The 20000-nt window shown below is 48.1% G+C and overlaps 1 protein-coding gene across 2 annotated transcripts in view; it reads left to right on the top strand.

The window, feature by feature from the left end:
• The window catches only part of LOC139046748 (calcium-activated chloride channel regulator 1-like), a 160799-nt gene that overhangs the window by 39147 nt on the left and 101652 nt on the right, over positions 1 to 20000 (top strand). For both annotated transcript variants that reach the window (XM_070541064.1, XM_070541065.1), the window contains 2 exons: positions 14590 to 14704; positions 17137 to 17364. In XM_070541064.1, the coding sequence (XP_070397165.1) occupies positions 14590 to 14704; positions 17137 to 17364 (343 nt within the window). The remainder of the gene's footprint in view (positions 1 to 14589; positions 14705 to 17136; positions 17365 to 20000) is intronic.

Below are 20000 nucleotides of genomic sequence, written 5' to 3'. Positions count from 1 at the left end.
TTTTTATTAGACAATAGGCCGACCTGGTATTCCTGCCGTAATTGTTTTTTTCGGCAAGAACATTATCTATTTGAGGAAGAAGCTGAAAGCGGCCTGCTTCTTTGTTCTTCTGCGTCATGAAGCAATATACACGGGCTGAATCTCATAACGATTCGGAAGGGAACCAGTTAACTTCGCCTCATCTGATTGGTTAAATTAATTACGGGGTTTTATATGTCAAAACCACTTTCTGATTATGAGGCAAGCCGTAGTGGAGGACTCCGGAAATTTCGACCGCCTGGGGTTCTTTAACGTGCACCTAAATCTAAGTACACGGGTGTTTTCGCATTTCGCCACCATTATAATGTGGCCGCCGTGGCCGGGATTCGATCCCGCGAACTCTTGCTCAGCAGCCCAACACTGAGCAAACACGGCGGCTTCATCTGATTGGGCAAAATTTTGCTCGCGGCAACGGCCGTCAGAGATAGCGAGGTGGCACCACAAATTGTGCTCACGTCACGCATCTGTCAATCATTTCCAAAGCGAAACCGGATATGGCTGAGAGTGGAAACGGCGAAGGGGTAGTTTGCTTTATGTTCCGTTGCTGCGTCTTGGCTGCTGGCTTGCGACCCAGACCACGCTGACTGGTCGCACTACCCGTACACACGCGGACGTCGCGCGCGCGTGCGTCGGTCGCTTCGGAGGCTATTACTTGCCTTTGTCGTCTGCTTGGCGTTTCTCTTTCGCTGTCGAACACGGTTGGATTGCGATACGCGTTGGAAGAAGTGATGGATAATGAGTTGCACCACCCCTGCCGGCTTTTTAAGTAGACCTTTTGCAAGCTACAATATCAATTGGAGGAGACTCGGGTACAAGCGTACGAGTGTTCATTCCAAGCAGACGAAGCAATTTTGCACTGCGGTTCATCGCCACCGGACTGCAGCTCCCAGATGTCGGTTGAAGGCGAAGCATTCATCTGAATGGCCTAGATATCTGTTGCTGAAACTGTCCACGAAGTTGCTATCGCAATTACTCTGTTGGTCGGTGGAAGGGCAAGGTCGGCTTTCCCATGACATACAATTCAAAGGCAATGCTAAGGAGATATTTGCATGGTGAGATCAAATTCCCAGTTCAATCGCCAGCATGAATAGCTCGCAAATCGCTGTTCAACAATCAGAAGGGGTCAACCTAGGCTGGTCCAGTGCTTCCTTCGTTAGGCTGATAAAGATATACAGTCAGGGCGGAATGATATTGTGGAGATCTCTTTTTTTTTGGCTGCCTTTTTATGTCTACTTTGGGAGTGCCGCACTTTGCTCCTCAATTCGACGGCTTATCGCGCACCGTCAGCACCACGCTCTTTGATTTTACTTCGCGCAGGCAATGCAGGCAACCGTAATGTTCGATTTAAAGTTCCATTGCTTCTGCACACAATGTGCCATGGGACAGATCGCAGGGATGGCGGCAACGCCTACGGAGAGCGAGTCATCACCGAGCCGATGACGAATGGCGAAAAAAGAAGGGAAACTAATATATTCGGCTAGTAAAGATGACCCTAAAATCCACTTGACGTTTTTGTCGTGCTCGCTACGTTACCCAGTGCTGGCAGCGCATTCCTGATGCTTGCATCGTGCAAACTCCTGGTAGCAGAAGACATAGCGCTGCACTCCGCCAACTCATTTACGCTTGCGGTACCGTCTGTCACCTGAAAATGAGAAAAAGAATGACATAATAAATTACTTCCTCACTGCGTAAACATCCGGCACCACACATTTATACTTTACAACTTGCTGTATAATCCTTAATTTATATTTTTATTTAATAACCAAGCAGAAGCTTTCTGCACTTCCTCGGTTAGCTCATCATATGATGACATACACTTCCCAGGTAGCGCCCTGTCGATTATTGGTCGCGACCTCCCCTTCTTCCACCTCCGGCTTGGGAGTGGAAGCTTTACTGACGTAAGCGGTGAAGTGAATGGTTTATTTTCCCAACCGTTATAAAATTTAGCCCGAGATCACGTGATTAGTTCACTGAACAGCAGATTGGGTATTGTGCTTTGTACAGTATTATTGTAGTCTGAAGTTAGGTTAGAGTCGAGATTTTTGTAATGGGTGGTGTTACTCAGTTGTGTGGAGGCCTCATTCTTGTACTTCTTTATAGGCCAGATCACAATACTGCCACCTTAGTCTGCTGGTTGTTTACAATACCATTCTTGTCCGCAAGTTTCTTAATAAATTGGGGCTGAGCGGGGGTAAAGTTTTTGCCGCTCCGGCAATGCAACGGTGACTAAACATTCCTTGGAGATTAGCTTTCTGCATAAATCCAGGTCTCGGCACTGTTCGGCTTCCCCTGTCCACGTCCTAGATGGTCTAAGAGAGTCTCTACTCTGTTTACCTACTTCTAGCCTGTCGAAAAAGGACTCCTTAATGTGCTTGCGTCTTGAAAACTCTGTTATATCTTTGTGGAGTTCGTGTTCGTTTACTGCGTTGTTCATGGGAGAAAACGTTAGACTACGTTTCAGGACATCAAATTCATTGGGGCTTAGACTCTGGGATACGACTACTACGCTGCTGCAGTGCTCTGAATTCTCGCTTGTGGCACTATCGGAGGAGCTATGTGGTGTAACGGTTATATTATTTTAGAGCGCAGCTCTTTGGCGTCCGTTCCTGGGTTTCGCGTCGTCGTCGGCGTTGTCGTCGGCCTCGTAACCAGCTCCGCCCCCCTTTCATCCCCCCAGCGCTAGCAGCGACCGACTGATACCGCTGGATGCCGCTGACGCCGCTAGAGAGTCAAGATAACGTGACTGCATAGAACACCGTCGCCGCCATGCAGAAAGAGGAGGAAAGGGTCCCCCCCCCCCTGTTCTTGTGTGGCGGATAGGGTGCTCTTCAGTTGCCGACGTGCCGGTTATTTCACGTAGGCCCCGGCACGTCGACGAATACGTGACCACCTTCCCACGGCTAGACCTGGTTCTTAGCGCTGCGGAAGCGATGGTATCATATTGTTTGTGTCGGCATCGGTGGCGTTGTCCCTGAAACCAACTCCGCAGCTGGGGTTGACTCACTATCGGCGTCAGCGGCATCAGTCAGTCGCTGCTATCTCTTCCCTCCTCCCTTTATCGTGTTGTCCACTTGCTGCGCGCGCTTCTGCCCCCATCGTTTGCCGCTGGGTGTACACGCCGCCCCCCTCTTCCTGCGAGTCTCCGGTTGTCAAAGCGCCGGCTCGAACTTAATTCCTTTCTTCGCTCCTCCTCCAATGCAACCCCTGTGCGGTGGTACCAAGTCGAACATATATCAGTCTATTTCTCCGACCACAAAGCTTCCTTCATGACTGTCAAGAACTGTTAGTGGAGTCTTTGTTAAAGGAATACGTGTGAAAAATAAAAAAAAATTCTGTGATAGCGCATACATGTGTTGCTCAATTTCTTTGCCTCAATCTATCGAAAAGGTGAAACAGCTTATTTGCTGCGCTCAAATTTTGCATTAGGAAGTAACGTAATCGTCGGTAACTTTTTTCTTGGGTGGATCTGCAGCTCTAACATCTTTGTGCTGGTATTCGTCTAGCATATTTGCCGACCTAATTTGGACGAATTGTTCAAATTCTCTTTTTTTTCCAATTCGGGGAAATCGTCGAGCTAATTAGTAATTGTCGTAAGCTGTTCATTGCAGAGTTTATCCGGAATAGGAAAGAATAGACGAGAGCGATGCATTTTCTAGGACAGCATTCGACTTCCATAGTAGCCTGGAGAATAAAGAACCGAGGGCACACCTAACCTTAATTGTGATACATTTACGCATTTTCCGCTTTTTCATGCAGCTAGTGTCAGCTTTTAGGTGAAATCTGTAGTTTGGTTGGCGGCAACTTCGCGGGATTGCAGGAAAGGGCGAGATTCGCTGGGTCGGGTGGTACCCGCAGTGCGTAGCAGTCATTTCTGTTTGGTTCGGGCAGACGTCCGGGGTGAACCATCTAGAGGTGGTGTATTTTGCGGGTTACTTTCTTGTCGAGGCCTGCATCGATTTCTATGTGTCTGTTTGGTTGTTAGTGTATGTAGCTCCTTGCTTGTGGGCATGCGTATGAGTGGGTGTTGCCCAGGTGGTGCTGGTTCCGCGTCCACCGTCTTTGTTGACGCGTGTCGGTTTCCACCTTCTGTGGAACTTGCATTCGAGCTAGTGTTGAAAATTTCAGGTGTTTCGTTTTGTGATGTAGCCGACTGGGACGGAGGCATTAGTGCTGTTTTTGGTTGCGTCGCTTTAAAAGAGTTCCTGAGCATATACTTGATTTTATTTGCAATTATCTTGATGCCATAGAAATTATGATGTAGGCTGTCCCAGGTGAGCAGCATCTCGGGGTCCTGGTGTAATTCAGCGTGGTACATGGTATCCACGATTTCATGTTGAAGAACCCTACCTATACTTACTTTGCCAAGGAAATCGTATGTCGTCTTGAGCTGCATCGTTGGCTCCTGCTTTTACATTGATCTTCTTTCCCTCATCCCCATGGTGCGCACACCTGATTTTATTAGAGGGTATATATATATATATATATATATATATATATATATATATATATATATATATATATATATATGTATGGTTAGGTGTTGGATATTCAGATGATAGCGTTGGGCGCAGTGACTGACGAGGGAAAAAGAAAGACAGCGGCCGAGATGAGTTCCTGCGAAGCGCATACATGCTTCCATAGAAGTCGTGTTAACCATAGGATTACTATGTGTCACTGCTGCATTTTTGGTGGCAATGGTGGTTAGGGACATGCTCTCAACGCGCGAACATCTAGAAATAGTCCATTGATGCCTATCCTCAGCTCCTAGGCGTCCCCTTGCATGACGGCGCTCTTCGGTGCGAGGCCTATCTCATACAGTTGGCCACCCTCCTGACAGCTAACGGCTGAGACAATGCCAGGAAAGTGCAAGCAGTAGCGCTGATCAGTTATGGAGCTTTACGCAGCCTGCCATCTGGTCATCACGCGTACTTCAGGTCAGTGACGAGAATCCCTGCTGATTTGTATGGCAAACCCTCACCGACACAGCTTCGCTACGCTTGTCTGGCAGACCGACATGTGAACCCAGGCAAGCCATTCCAGGAGTTGGCTGCCGACGTTGAAGGCCTCAACTTGAACGCACCACCAAGCGCTACTTTTAGCACGGTGAACTTTTGCTTAACTGAGACTTTCATCGACGCTATATAAGATCCAGGTTTTCACCATTGGGAGGGTATCGCTAAACTACACACCTCCGGGCAGCAGTTACTTGGCCTTGGAGATACAATTCATTGGTGAAACACTTGCAACACGCCCCTTCTGTTCCAGCGAGGACTAGGACTAACGCAAAACCTTAAGTCAGCATTCGGAACAACCAGTTGTACTCAAAGAAACCCTTGAGGCACGCTCCCACGAGAGACACCACCAACGTTTATTTGTAGACCCTGATGATGCTCTTTTTCAACAGTATCGGTGGCACAACAAACCGAGATATGGTTTCTGCAAGGTAGCAAAAATGTTCTGGTATCTTTTGTAATTGCTGCCGAAGACATGGATTCATTGGGTTGCCTGCAGTTGCGTTCTCATTGCCGCAGCCACCTCTAGCTTTTTCCGGCTGTGGCTACTGGACACCATGTTTTCACTGATATGCAAGTTCGGGACAACAGCTCAGACGTTGGTTGACAGTGGGGCCGCCGTCAGTGTGTGGTACTCCACATGAGCATCACGCGTGCATACCTTACTTGAACCTGACTCCATAGCATGGCTTCTCTCGTTCAGAGGGCCTGGTGATAAAGAAGCCGGAGGAATCACCCTTAATGTGAACGCCATCGAACAGACGCTTCCCGTAGAATTCACCTTCGCATAGAGTACCGTTTGGCCACTTGTCCTCGGCTGTGGGTAGGGTAAATAAGCAGTGTGTAATGAGGAAAGGAAGAGAATAACATCCCGATCATCATCAAGAGCGGAGGGCACGAGATCGGTGCTCGAACACCACCATCTTGTGCTCCCGACGTACTGTTCCGAGCTACCGCTTGTTTGTTGGACTCGTCCTATAAACCTCTTTACATTTGGTGGATCGTGCTGGGTATGCACATCGCCGACAACCTGGAACTCCAGTCCCACACGTTGCACTCGACCATGCAAACTGACGCTGCCCAGTCGCCACCATCTCTCCCGGCCGCCGTTTGCCCTAGCCGGGTTAGCCAGCGAGATCCCCAGGTATTTTCGGATACGGAAAACCGGGACGTCGAGGAATGGCTGTGGGCCTACGAAAAAGTTAGTGTACCCAAGAAGTGGGATGACGCTGCTAAGTTGACTACCGCGAACTTTTACATGGCTGGCTGGGCGAAGCTGTGGTAAACAAATGACGAATCAGAATTTCGTAACTGGTCCACTTTTAAGGAGGCAATACCTGCCGTTTTAGGTCGACCTGCCATGCGGAAGTTACGCACCGAGCAACGGCTGCGCACACGGGCAGAGAAACCAAGTGAAACTTCTACCGCCTATATTGAGGACATAATCGATCTCTGCAGGCGCGCCGATGCCTCAATGAGCGAAAGTGCCAAAATACAGCATATTATGAAGGGTGCTGACCACTATGTCTTTCAAATGCTTCTTGTGTAGTCTCCTGGCACTGTGTCTGAAGTGGTATCTCGGTGCCACAGCTATGACGAATTCAGAAGGCAGCGGGCTCTCGACGTTCATCTCACACGTACAATCGCCTTACACTCACACTCACATCTCAAATCACGCGACGTTCACCTCACACGTACAATCACCCACTCGCTGCACTGGACATCGTGCCTGACCAGTCATACCTTCTCGCACAAATGAAAGAATTTGTGCGCGAGGAAGTGGACCGTAAGTTGTCTCTCCTGCCGTTTGCTCAGCGTCAGGAGCTCCCACAGCAGCAACAACTGCAGCGACCAATCCCGTTGGCTCCCGTGCTTCGACACGTCATCCAAGAACAGATTTCCGAGGTCATGCCGGTGTCCATTCAGCAGCAACCAGTCGCCGCGCCTAATAGTTACGCTGCGTTGTAAAGCAGCAGCAGCTTCAACAGCCCTCACCATTCCATGTTGTGCCGTATGCTGCAGCCCCAACTGCAAATCCCTGGAGAACGCACGACAACCAGCTGATATGTTTTGCATGCGGTGGCCCTATTCATATCGCCCTATTCAGCCACCGTCACGCGCCAAGATACTCACACGCCTCTTCACTGATCTACATGGATCGTCCCGGCTCTCATCATGAAAGTCCGGGTCCCCAATCAAGCACGTCTTCACGTGACTATCCGCAGCCCAAGCCTCGTCGCTCACCTTCACCCCGTCGCCGCTCCTTGTCGCCCATGCATCTTCGACCAGTCCCTAAAAATGAGGGAAACTAGCTCCCGCAGTTCATGAGGTAAGAACTGCGCTGTCGAAATGCCCATGTCTTCGAACTTTGCCGTCGAATATTGTCGAAGTTTTTCTAGAAGGCACCCGCGCATATGCTCTTGTTGATGCCGGTGCTGCCGTTTCTGTTATAGACGTCGCACTTTGCCGCAAGCTTCCAAAGGTAACAACAACTCTTGACCACAACTCATTCGCTCTTACGTATGGAGTGAATGGAGACCCTGTTCGGTCTATAGCTGCTTTCACTGCTCCACTTGTTATCGCTTACGAGCACTACATTGTTGAGTTTCTCGTCCTTTCAACCTGCTCGCATATCATACTTCGCTAGTATTTTCTGTCGTATGATAACGCCGTTATTGATTGTGCCAGATCTGAACTTGAGCTCTTCCCGTTGTGTGAGCAGTCCTACAAACCCACTCATCAAGCCGCACACAAGCTAGTCGCAGCAGAAGACACAGAAATTCCGCCGACAGCAGCTGTTCTGCTCCCCGTGTTCTGCAACAGCATATGTGATGAAGTTGCATTCTTTGAGCCATCACACCTCCTTCTAAGTCGGAAGCCACTTCTGCCTTATTCGACCCTCTCTATTTCGAATGGAACAAATGCTCTCTGCCTCACAAATCCTCTTCCGTACCACATCAAACTGCTTAAAGGTGAATCCTTTGGATGCGTGCAACCCATTGATATCGGACAAATCTTGCCCGTGCTGCAAGATTCAGCTCGACTCCACCTCGACGTCGTCAGTGCAGTTAATCCTTCTGATGTACCAGCTGCCGATCTATTCGATTCGTCGATCGCAGACGGACTGTCACCATTTGAACGCTCTGCACTTCTTCAGCTGCTATACCAGTTCCGCGACTCTTTAGATGTTGCCCAACGTGCCATTGGCCGAACTTCTACCATTGTGCACAGCATCGACACCGGCTCCAACTCGCCAGTGCGACAACGCCGTTACCGTGTTTCCACCGCGGAACGTCAAGTTATTGCTGACCAGGCTGGCGACATGCTTAAGCGCGACGTTATTCGCGCATCACAAAGTCCGTGGGCAATCCCTGTGGTTCTCGTCAAAAAAAAAAAAAAAATATGGATCGTTTCGCTTCTGCGTAGATTTCCGGCGCCTAAGCAAGGTCACTCGAAAAGACGTGTACCCTTTACCTGAATTGACGATGCCCTTGATTGTCTACAAGGTGCCGAGTTTTTTTCGTCGTCAGATTTGCGTTCTGGGTATTGGCAGGTGCCTTTGGCAGAGGCCGACCGTTCAAGGACAGCTTTCGTCATGCCTGACAATCTATATAAATTCAGTGTCATGTCCTTCGGCCTCTGCAATGCGCCTGCCACCTTCGAGCGCACAATCGACTCTGTTCTGCGGGGTTTGCAGTGGCACATGTCTCTGCTACTTCGACGACATTGTTCTCTTTGCGCCAGATTTTGCAACCCAGATCGAACGGCTCAATCATGTCCTGATTTGTCTGAACACACCTCAGCTGCAACTAAATCTCAAGAAGTGCCACTTTACAATTACCGGTCACTTTACAACTTACAATTACCGGTCACGTCGTATCGCAGGATGGTGCGCTTCCGGTTTGGGCGCAACTTTGCCTCTATAATTGCGCTTTTGACCCAACTTTTAAACAGTGCCTCCAATCTCTCGTTATGGTCTTCTGAGTGTGACCAAGCCTTCTCCACCCATCGCCGTTTACTGACGTTACCACTTATACTGCGCCACTGCGATCCTACGGCTGCAACCGAGTTGCACGCAGACGCCAGCGGTGTCGGCCTCGGTGCTGTTCTCGCACAACGAAAGCCTGGGTTCGCAGAGTATGTCGTCTCATACGCCAGCAGAAAGATCCCAAAGGCTGAGTCAAACTATAGCGTCGTCGCATACGCCAGCAGAGAGATCACCGAGGCTGAGTCCAACTATAGTGTCACCGAGAAAGTATGCTTGGCAATAGTCTGGGCACTTGCCAAGTTGCGCCCTTACTTATATGGCCACACGTTCGATTTAGGTGCGGACCATCGTGCATTATGTTGGTTGTCTTCGTTGAAAGAGCCGTCAGGTCGCCTGGCCCGCTGGGCTTTTCGATTTCAAGAGTTTGACATCCGCGTTATATATCGTTCCGGACGCAAGCATGCCGATGCTGATGCGCTGTCGCGTTCACCACAATCAACCGAAACTGCGTCCATATCCAATATACACCACCCATTGTCAGCTCTTGACCTCGCCACCGTATCGTCTGCACACCGCCTCGATTCCTGGATCGCTTCGCTTTTTGACGTTTTATCTGAGGCACCCACCGTTTCGACCACTCGAACACTGCGACGCCAAGCTTCGCACTTCAGCATTCGTGATGGCCTCTTGTACCGGCTCAACTACACGCCAGAGGGTAGGAAGTGGCTCCTAGTTATCCCCAGAACGCTGCGCTCTACAATCTGCGCGTCCTTTCACTCCGACCCGCAGTGTGCTCACGGTGGTGACATCAAGACCTATGAACGCTTATGGAAAAGGTACTACTGGCGCGGCATGTTTTGCGTTGTCCGCAAGTTCATTCGTGGTTGCCACGAGTGTCAGCGATGAAAAAAACCACCGCATCCTGCAGCAGGTTTATTACAGCTCGTTCCATGCTCAGGCCGCCCATTCGACCGCGTTGGAATTGACATTTATGGTCCTTTACCTTTGACCATGGTGGGAACCCGATGGGCTATCATTGCTGTCGACCACCTTACACTATACGACGAAACCGCTGCTCTTCCCACGGCGACAGCACAAGACGTCGCTTCTTTCGTCCTCATTCGTTTTGGGATTCGACACGGTCCTCCTCGCGAACTCCTCAGTGACTGTGGCTGCGTAATTCAAGCACTTCTCCACCAGTGCAACATTGTACATGCTTGCAATTGATGTTGCATCTTAACAATCAAACTGGGACCTGGTTCTTCCATTTGCGACATACGCGTATAACACCGCTGCGCAAGTTACAACCAGGTTTTCCCCTTTCTTCCTTCTGTACGGTTGCCAGCCGACGCACACTATCGACACGTTGCCGCCATACGCACCAGATGCCTCAGATTGCACGCCCGTGTCGGAAGCCACCCGTTACGCTGAAGATTGCCGACAACTAGCCAAGCGCTTTACTTCAGCCGACCAACAACGCCATAAAAACGCGCGCGATCATGACAACTCTCCTGCCGCAACATTCGCTCCTGGAGCACTTGTGTGGCTGCTTGTACCACCTTGCGCCCCTGGCTTGTCATCCAAACTACTCCCAAATTATCAGGGTCCCTACCACGTCGTCGAGCGTACTTCTCCCGTAAACTACGTCATTGAACCCCTTACGCTGCAAGGCGACCGTCGTAGACGTGGACGTGATGTTGTTCACGTAGACCGCCTCAAGCCGTACTTCGACGCTCTTGTCCCCACCTGTTAGATCGCCAGGATGGCTCCTCCTTTCTCGATGGGGGCAATTGTAATGAAGAAAGAACGAGAATGACATCCCGATCATCATCAAGAGCGGAGGGCACGAGATCGGCGCTCGAGCACCATCTTGTTCTCCCGACGTACTGTTCCAAGCTACCGCCTGTTTGTTGGACTCGTCCAATAAACCTCCTTACAAGTGAATAAAGCTCTCTCTTACGTCTGCGTCACGTATTCGCCACCAGTTGCCTGCCTGAAGTAGCCATTTTTCGTTCAAGCGTCTATCGGTCATTGTTCCTCAATATCACCACAAGATTACCTGGCGAAATTGAATTCGGCAGCCTTGGTCTGGGACCTGGAGGGGAATTCTTTAAGAGTCCACCTTGTGGACTGCCCATTTCGGCCGCAGCTGATGTGCTGAGTGTTTGGAGCTGCGCGAGCGAGGTGGAGATGAGCAGCCCAAGCCAATCAGCGGTGGTTGAAATCGAAATTCCACTAGGTGGACTCTTACAGAATACTCCGCGTGGATACCTGTTCTGTTCGCGCGCGACATTACCGGTGAGATCTTGTTCGAAACATCTGAGCTTTGTGTGCCGTTCAACGACCCTTGTCGCCACGGAGACTCCTCGCTTGTATGGATGGTCAAACACATGTTTTTGTTCTTAACACTACCACCCATCTACTCAACCACGTCGCGGCGAACGAATCGGTGATGCGTCTGAAGTTTTTTTCGTGTATTCACCTGAATGGCGCCAGCTACTAATGCGAAGCCTGTCGCTTTGCGTACTAATGTCCTCCCATGGGAGCTGTTCTACTTGGGCGTGAAACTTTTGAACACTGTCTGGGAATCTTTAAAAGAATTTGGTAATCTATACCATTCCTGCATTGCACCCTCAACAGAAGAACTTGGCTGTCCACTGCTTGTGGAGCATCATATTGACACAGAACGACATGAGCCTGTCCGCCATCAGCCGAGCCTTGTATCGCATTCCGAGCACAAAATTATAAAAGAACACTTGACGACATGAGCCTGTCTGCCATCAGCTAAGCCTTGTATCACATTCCGAGCACCATATTTTGAAAGAACACTTGAACGACATGTTGAAACTCTCGTTAATACAAAATGAGGTTCTCGAATCCGGCAGCATTGATGCCCTCAGGTAGCAGGTATGGGTTTATGGACCAGTTGCCTTCACCCAATAAGATCACGTCCTCGTGAGGCCTGCGGCAAAAAGGACGTTGAACGTCCGAAGCCAATATCTGCGAGTGGTAGCGCTGGCTAACACTCCCAGCGTTCTATTAAGACACATGAATGCCCAAGAAAGTGGATGGGTAAACGGCGCCGCAGTAGCTTAATTGGTAGAGCATCGCACGCGAAATGCGAAGGTTGCGGGTTCGGTTCCCACCAGAGGCAAGTTGTTTTTTCATCCACTTCGATTTCCACTTATTATCGTTTCTTTATTTCGTTTATTAGGCGAAAGTAATTTCCGACTATGTTGTGCTTATTGTCAGTGTTTGTTCGCTTCTTATGATACGTTCAAGCAGAGTACTCTATCCCTAAGCTGGGATCCTCTTGTTTGTTTAGATTATAGAATGCTGAACACCGTTGCGTGATTGAACGTCTACCCTTGATGAGTCTCGATGATCCCCTTGTCCGAAGGAGGCATGTTATTTTACATCCTTAGGGCTACTTTCAGGCTATTGGCATGTGCCAACGTGGCATGTATCAGATGCGAGGAACGCAGGACGTGCTGTTTTTGCTCTGGATTGAATGCTAAATCCAATTGGCTTTTACGACTGGTGCGAGAGCGCTTGACATGTTGGTCAAATAACAAAGCTCAGGTGATAACTGTATAAAAAGAGTCTGTGCAGTTGTATGGCTCCCACAGCTTGTTTTATATTGAAGATAAATTTGCTACTTTTGTGCACACCGCAATAAATGCTGCAATACAGTCGCAGCCAGAAAACAAGGGCAAACACGAAAAAAACGCACGGGAAAAAGTAATCATCCACAGGCTCATGCCGACTTAAAAATTGAGCACCGCTCTCCAGGCACTGTTTAGCAAACCTAAGTGGTTAACTGCGCGCACAGATGGAGACAGAGTGAGGAACAAAGCTGCTCGGCCCTGAGCTGTGTCCTGTTCTTCCTCGCTCTGTCTCCGTCTGTGCGCTTTTAACCCTTTAAGGTGCTTTACCAATTAGTGCACCAAAGCATCCTTGCTTATGAAAAGTTTAATCAAAACTGTAATTTTGGATCCAAGGGCAGTATATTTATATATTTGCTGGCTCTAAGTTAATGCATGCTCGGTCGCTTAGCGCGATGCAAAAAGAAAGTACGTATCCAATCGGTGTTCATATCACACAAACTGAAGCTAATTAATACGAGCGCTTGCAACATGCGTTATCCTGAGAGGTGAAATATACGCTTGGCCGCACAAACTATCTTAAATGAATTCTTTGATTCCGGCTTCCCCAATTGTAAACCAAACTCTTGTATAATTATGATATGAAGATTACTGCCACTTATTTTAAGCAGGTAAAGCGATGTAATATTTTGATTGACCGTTGCTACCCCAGCTCCAAATTTAGAGTTCGTTCTTGAATTGCTTGATGAGAATGTGTCTTCCATGCTATGCTAGTTTATAGTTAAGGTTCGCTTTTTATGTACTTCTTACATTCTAGTTTTTGCCTTCATCTGACTGAACATTGATACGATGGTGCGTTCTCTAGTTTCAGGCGATGTGTACATGCGATCTGACTGTGTTAATATATTTACACTGTCATCATTTTCGCGCTAGCTTGTAACCTAAGTGCCTGTGGATTATATTAAATGCTCAAATAATTAGTACATCACTGCTTATTAAATACGCGTCCCAATCATGTTTTCGATGTGAAGCTGTCCATCGCTGTTAATAAAAGGGGTGACTGTCTGCGTCCAGCTGCTCAGTGAAGAATGGCTGTCACGCCGCCTCTCCCTCCTTGAATAAAAAAAAATGGAGCCAAATCAAAGTCAAAGCGTTCAAGTATCAGAAACACCAATCCTTTGTGTAGCAGTGTAATAAAGGCAATATAACTGATTACATTCTGCACAGCATTCCTCACCATCATGATTACATGCCTGACAGTGAAGATGACCAGACGTGTTCATCCCCACCCCCTGAACTATGCGACTGTCAAATATACTGTCTCCTTGATCGGTTACCTTTACTATGACACTGTTTGCTAGGGAGCCTAAATCCAAGCACATGACTACCATATATACTGAGCTGTATCCAGCGCCGGCGCGCATCCTAGAATCTGGCTGATCCTGGAAATAATGAGTAGTACTCTACACCAGTTTACTCGGCGATACACTGACAATGGAGATGCGCCAAACCCGCAACCTTAGGAAAGTTCGCATAGAAATGTTTCCTTTATTGAAAGAATCGCGCTCTTGATGACGTATATTTGTTCCAAGAGCACATATAGGGATAATTTTTCACATCACTGCGTCTTTCCATAGAAAATAAGGCCTGCAGCCGTGACACCTGGAAAAATCGTGAGAAAAGGTGCTGTGTTCATATGTGTGACTTTTCGGCGAGAGACCAGCAGCATATATCAGTATAAGCCATTAAATCATAGTCATGGTCATAGTCAGTCACACTCAGGGTTCGCAAAAAAATTATCACTTTCCATGGTGGCCACAATGCCCTTGGGGCTACTCATATCCTCACCTGCCCTAACCTTTGTTGGCTGTTATCACATATTTACAATGTCGATATCTATTATTCTCAAGTGACAGGTGCGCTGTGTTTTCATCGTTGCCTTCAGTCTTCCTCCACCCAACATGTCCAAGCCCGTCTTGTTGCAATTTGATGAAATTCAGCAGAAACCTGGAACGAGCCTGCGAGCTGTGCTGGTCCTTGACCTTTCCAAGAGTATGAAGGTGAAAGCTTTTGCTTCCTACGCTATTTCATAACAGTAACTTTTTAGAATATTGCGCCAATGGAAAGAAAAGAGTTCGAATTTCTCAAGTGACATTCTAGCTAGGTTTAGCGATTACTGGTCAGTAATTTCACATCATGACATGCTCTGCGCAAATATAAGCTCGAATAGCCTTGTTTATTAGGCAATCTTGTTTTTTGAGTATACGTAAAGCGGAGTCCTTGGTACCATACCTGTACCTCATACAAGGGGCAGTGAACTACCCTGCTAGAGCAGCGATATGGTAATCTTGTCTTTTTAAGGCTATTACAATAACGTCTACGCGGGCACATCCGCCGAACTGAACGACCTTAGGAGTAAATAAAAGAGTGAGCACGCAGTTTTCTTGCACTCAGTTACCCACCCGATTCCTCTGCGAATGAAAGGTGTGCGCTTTGATCTTGCCTAAAACTTTACGCAGTGCCGCGGAAGCTTACATCTGTAGGCCTCCGCTGTCGGCTAATAATTCATTGCAATATAAGAAAGTAAATTCTCTGTCTCATGTGGTGTCACGCTCTAAATATTTCGACAGAATTACTTACCGCGCACCTCGCGGAAAGTTTTTCAGAACGATATCTCATGGTGCAAAAGAAAGCGTTTGCACGAAGAACTTTAGAAGCGAATATCAAAACAAGGTTACAATGCAGAATCCTGTACCCTAATCGATGCGAGTCTCATAGCTTTACAAAGGCTGAATGAAATGTGTTTCCATAATTGCTGTTGATGCAGAAGGAACTAGGGTTTCTCGACACCAGCGGAAGATAGCGCGCATGATTGGTTACATAAATCATCCAACGCGCGGAGTATTGATTGTACTTCCTAAATATGTCAGGGAAATGGGCTTCATTGTCTTGTCAGTGGCGTGGGCAAGTGTAATATAAATTGTACAGGTTAGCGTGCCGAAACCATCATGTCGCTTCTCTAGACATCGTAGTGAGATCGCTTCAAATACATTTGCTCACTGTATTGCTTTTACGTGCGCCAGCATGATTGATGGTGAGCCCCTGTGATGGGTGCAGGAGTCACATGGCTGCTGATATCGAGGTAGTGGGTACGAGGCCCTGAGGCCGCTGAACCATGCATCGCCAGGGCGCTACATTGACAGGTCCTTGCTCTCATTTTCAGGCTAAGTTGTGAATTATGCCTGTTCACTGTTTGGTGGGAATGGATGAAGTTCACGTTATTGAGTAATGTGTTCTTTTTCTGGAAAAACACTCATGTAAAATTCTTCTCAGTTTTAGCAGACAAGGTATAGAGCAAAAAAAATATTGAATTCGTCCTAAATTTGGTCTGTCCTAATTTTTTTTATTGAGGTGCCGACATCGAAGTTGATTGCGCTGTTCTGGACGTGTGATTTCTCCTTGCCTTACAGAGAAGCCCTTTATTGTTGTCCGAGTTCGCTAAAACTATCATCAGCAGCAGCAAAGAATCGAGCGTCATCGTCATTCCAGCGCAGAGTTTCACTGTTGTTGACACAGGGAGGCCGCGTATACCGGGGGCATGAGCCATTCATTGGCTTACGTGACGGATAGATTTCATTTTGCAGGCATTTAATTTCGAACATTCCCAAACGACAATACCGCGCGCATGCTGCTACCACGCCACGGAGCAATCTGAGACGTCGATCGCAAACGACATCAGCAGACTGCCGTCTCACCGTCACTGACGTCGTTCTCTCCATCGCAGCCGAATGTTTATGTAACCTCATTAAGAAACACAAAGACGTCAATCATCAAAAGAATTGCCGCGCCTGCATCTCCAGTGGTGAACCATGCGCCCACTACAAGGAGCTTTGGATTAGGGGTTCGACCCATTCCACCCCAGCTAAAGCTATGTAAAGGCGACGAGTAGGGCGTACTCCTCAGGAAAAAGCTGCCTACCGCGAGCGTCAGCGGGAATTGACTCGTGAACGAGTTCTTCGTCGTACGGCCGATACAGAGCTGTGCGCTACAGAAACCTCACGCGCAAAAAAAGCACTGGGAGAACCTTAAAAAAAAAAAGAACTCCTAATGTATTCTAACCACGCGATGCACGCAAAACCAAAAATGAGCTTAAATAATTGTGAAACAAAATATTTAGAGCATCGACTGCGTCTGAAGTTTTACTTGCATGGTGTTCCACTCGGTGTAACCAACACTGCTTCGCCTTTTGACCGTGTTCATGGACTGCAAAGGGCGGTGATTTTGTTGGCCTTTAACTGCCTTTAAAGCTACATGTAGAGGTGCCTTTAGTGCTTCTCGATAAGCCGCATGACCTGCCCCGGCTTTTTTATTCTGTAGGGAACTTTATGTTGCACTAGTGATGCCAAATTGAATTAAATCAATTATATTCCCGCCTTCCTAGACGACCGCATATGCCGGACAATTTCTGCATTTAATGTCGTCTACGTTGCAGGAACACAAAAGACTGGGAACCCTAAAAGACGTTCTCGACGGCTTCCTCCCGAGTTTGCTCGACGACTTGGTACAGCTCGCCATCGTCACGTTCAGCACCGTCGCGAAGGTCCTGCACCCCATGATGGCTGTCAATCACCAAACGGTAGAAGGCTTTCGAGATGCTGTGAAGAACATGTCGTCGGTGGCCCGTACCTGCATTGGGTGTGGACTTCAGCGCGCTCTGGAGGTACGCATTTATGTCGTCTTGCATTACCCGTCTTTTTAAAATTCAAACAGGAGATGTCCAATATAAACAGCGATAGTGTTAATCATTCCTATAGAAATTAACAGCGTTTGCCTCCAACGATAACTACCGATATCATTTTCTTTGGCCTGGTAGTTGTAATTACTAATAAAGAAATCGAACGCTTCCTGTATGTACGAAAAGTAGTAGCTAGCCTGACGCAATAGACCAGAAACACGAGTTCTCATTGTGTTTCTTGGGCATACCTCGCGGGGATTAGAAATGTGCTTTCCCAAAACCAACAGGCACCAGGCTTGCTTGGTTTGCATATTTGCTTGCATATTTGCTTGGTTAACTAGCGTCTCTGCACTATTTTTTGTGTAGTATTATTCCGTCGATAAAAGTGCGATAAAAGCATTGCTGAGCGCGCTATGGTGTATATGCAGTTGAAAGCGTGCAATGGTGCGCCGGTGATTGCAGTTCAATCTCGTGCACTCAACCGCGGAAAGCAGGAAGGAAGCGTGCCAGCTTCTGCCGCGCCCAAAGCTTCATTCAAGGGAGGGTAGAGAAAGGGGAAGGTGTGTTCTACTCCGGGCAGCGCGGTTAGCCGAGCGCGTCCGGCCGCGTATAGTGCAAATATATTCCGTAGGCGCCGGTAGGATTAGGGGGGGGGGGGGTGGCGGGGGCAGTCAGAGATGGGTGCCCATTGGCTCTCGCCGCAGGCCACTTCCGCTAGCATGGCGGCCCCCAGGGACGCGGTCTCCGCCGCTGCCTTCAAAATTTAAGTTTACTTACGTTCCGCCGCTGGGCTGCCGACACGGTGAACCCGATACAGTTCTATGATGCAGCAGTGGGCACTTACAACGGTTTGGTGATAGGAGCGCGCATCACTTGCATTGTGATGTATGCAAGGCACCTGAAGAAACGTGAAACGCCTCATGAAGCGTCTGTGCAACGTTGCGCTAAGCTTGTGTGCAGGCATTTGACAACACTACACCTCGCTGCCGAAAGCCTTGTCGCTCCGTTTTCAACGACGCTGAAAAAACATTCATGCGTAAAGCGCACACGAGCCAGCGAAGTGGAAGAAGACGGCAGCGTTATCACGGGGCCATGTGTTCATGTTACAATTCAAAGTGCATATTTCCGAGAACACTAGTACGATCAGGTAAGACTTAACGCTGCATTCTTTACGAGGAGCACGCGCTTGTCTAAAACTATTCCCTTCCGCACAGACTTACTGAGTACATGCCACACAGAATGAGAATTGCGCATATATTTGCAGGTGTGCGTCCATAAGCTTTCAAAGCGTGCTTCAAACCATAAGCACTTTCTTGCTGCCTTGCCATGCCTCTTGCCTGAATTACATGACCATACTAGCGTTCTGGAAAATACGCACTTTGAATTGCAACAAAAACTTGCTGTGTCGTCGTTATTGTTGTGGCCTCAAAACATGGCTCCATAATCCAGCCGCCGTCTTCTTCCTTCTCGCTGGGGCGCGTGCCCACTTTCCACGCGAGTGCTTTTTCAGCGTCATTGAAAATGGATCGCCAGGCTTTCGACAGGCTGGCGTAGCGTTGTCAAAAGCCTGCACACAAACCGTGCGCAGTGTTGGATAGGCGTTTCTTGAGGCATTTGAAGTTGCTTCACGTTCCTCGGATACACCAAAAAGCAAATGTCCCGCGCGCCAATAATCAAATGGGTGTCAGTGCCCTCTGCTGCATCGCATTCAGCATGGTGGCAGGCCATCGTCGGAGCGTAAACAAACCTAAATCTCAGAGGCAAAGTCGGAGGCCGTGGCCCTGGGTGCTGCCATCATAGCGGAAGTGGCCTGTGGCGAGAGCCAATAGACGCGCAGCTCTGACCCCACTGCTCCAAGATGATGTGTTCTCCATACACGCGGCCGGGTCGGTGTATCGTTAAACCTATGTGTGACGAGTACAGAATCCGTGCTGCACTGTGTTTTCGCGGCGTACTTCGCGTTGATACCAGCGGCTGCACGAAGGTCTATTCGCTCGCTGCTGCTGCCGCGTTTCCGCGCTTAACAGCGTTTTGACAGCGAGTTTCCGCGGTCATCGAGTGAGATATCTTCACGTTGGCTTCTGCGAACGTGACATCATGCCTCTAAATATGTAAGTACGCGTATGTTCTCAAGCTTATACGGCCGGTATTGTGTTATACGGCCGGTAACAAGTTCACCTTGCTGTCGACTAATTTGCTATCGCAACTGATCCTTAGCCTTTCGGGCGAAACTGCGGCTTTTTTTTTTACATACTAACGATTATTTACTTGTTTATTCATTTACAGGCTCAATATTTGCCCAATATTTTTACTCTCACTTCTAAGACATAGTAAACAGACATATGATTGATGAAGTTTGGTTTATACAATGAAGCATGAATTATGTACATAATGCAACAATTTCAATACATGCTAATTTCGCATGAATATTAAATGTATATCTCTATAACGATATTTGTTTCCACATAGCAGACATCAAAAATGCTAAGCAGTGTCTTCAATACGCTTGCTACATATTGGTAGGGAAATGAACAATGTTACTAAAAGATAAACGTACAGGATAAAAGCACCAATTTTCTCGATAATTTATGTAAGTGAACGTGTAGATGATTGTGAATGAA

This window comes from Dermacentor albipictus, chromosome 6 (genome assembly GCF_038994185.2).
Source record: "Dermacentor albipictus isolate Rhodes 1998 colony chromosome 6, USDA_Dalb.pri_finalv2, whole genome shotgun sequence".
In the NCBI taxonomy this organism is placed as follows: Eukaryota; Metazoa; Arthropoda; class Arachnida; order Ixodida; family Ixodidae; genus Dermacentor; species Dermacentor albipictus.
This window is presented reverse-complemented; position numbering and strand designations above follow the sequence as displayed.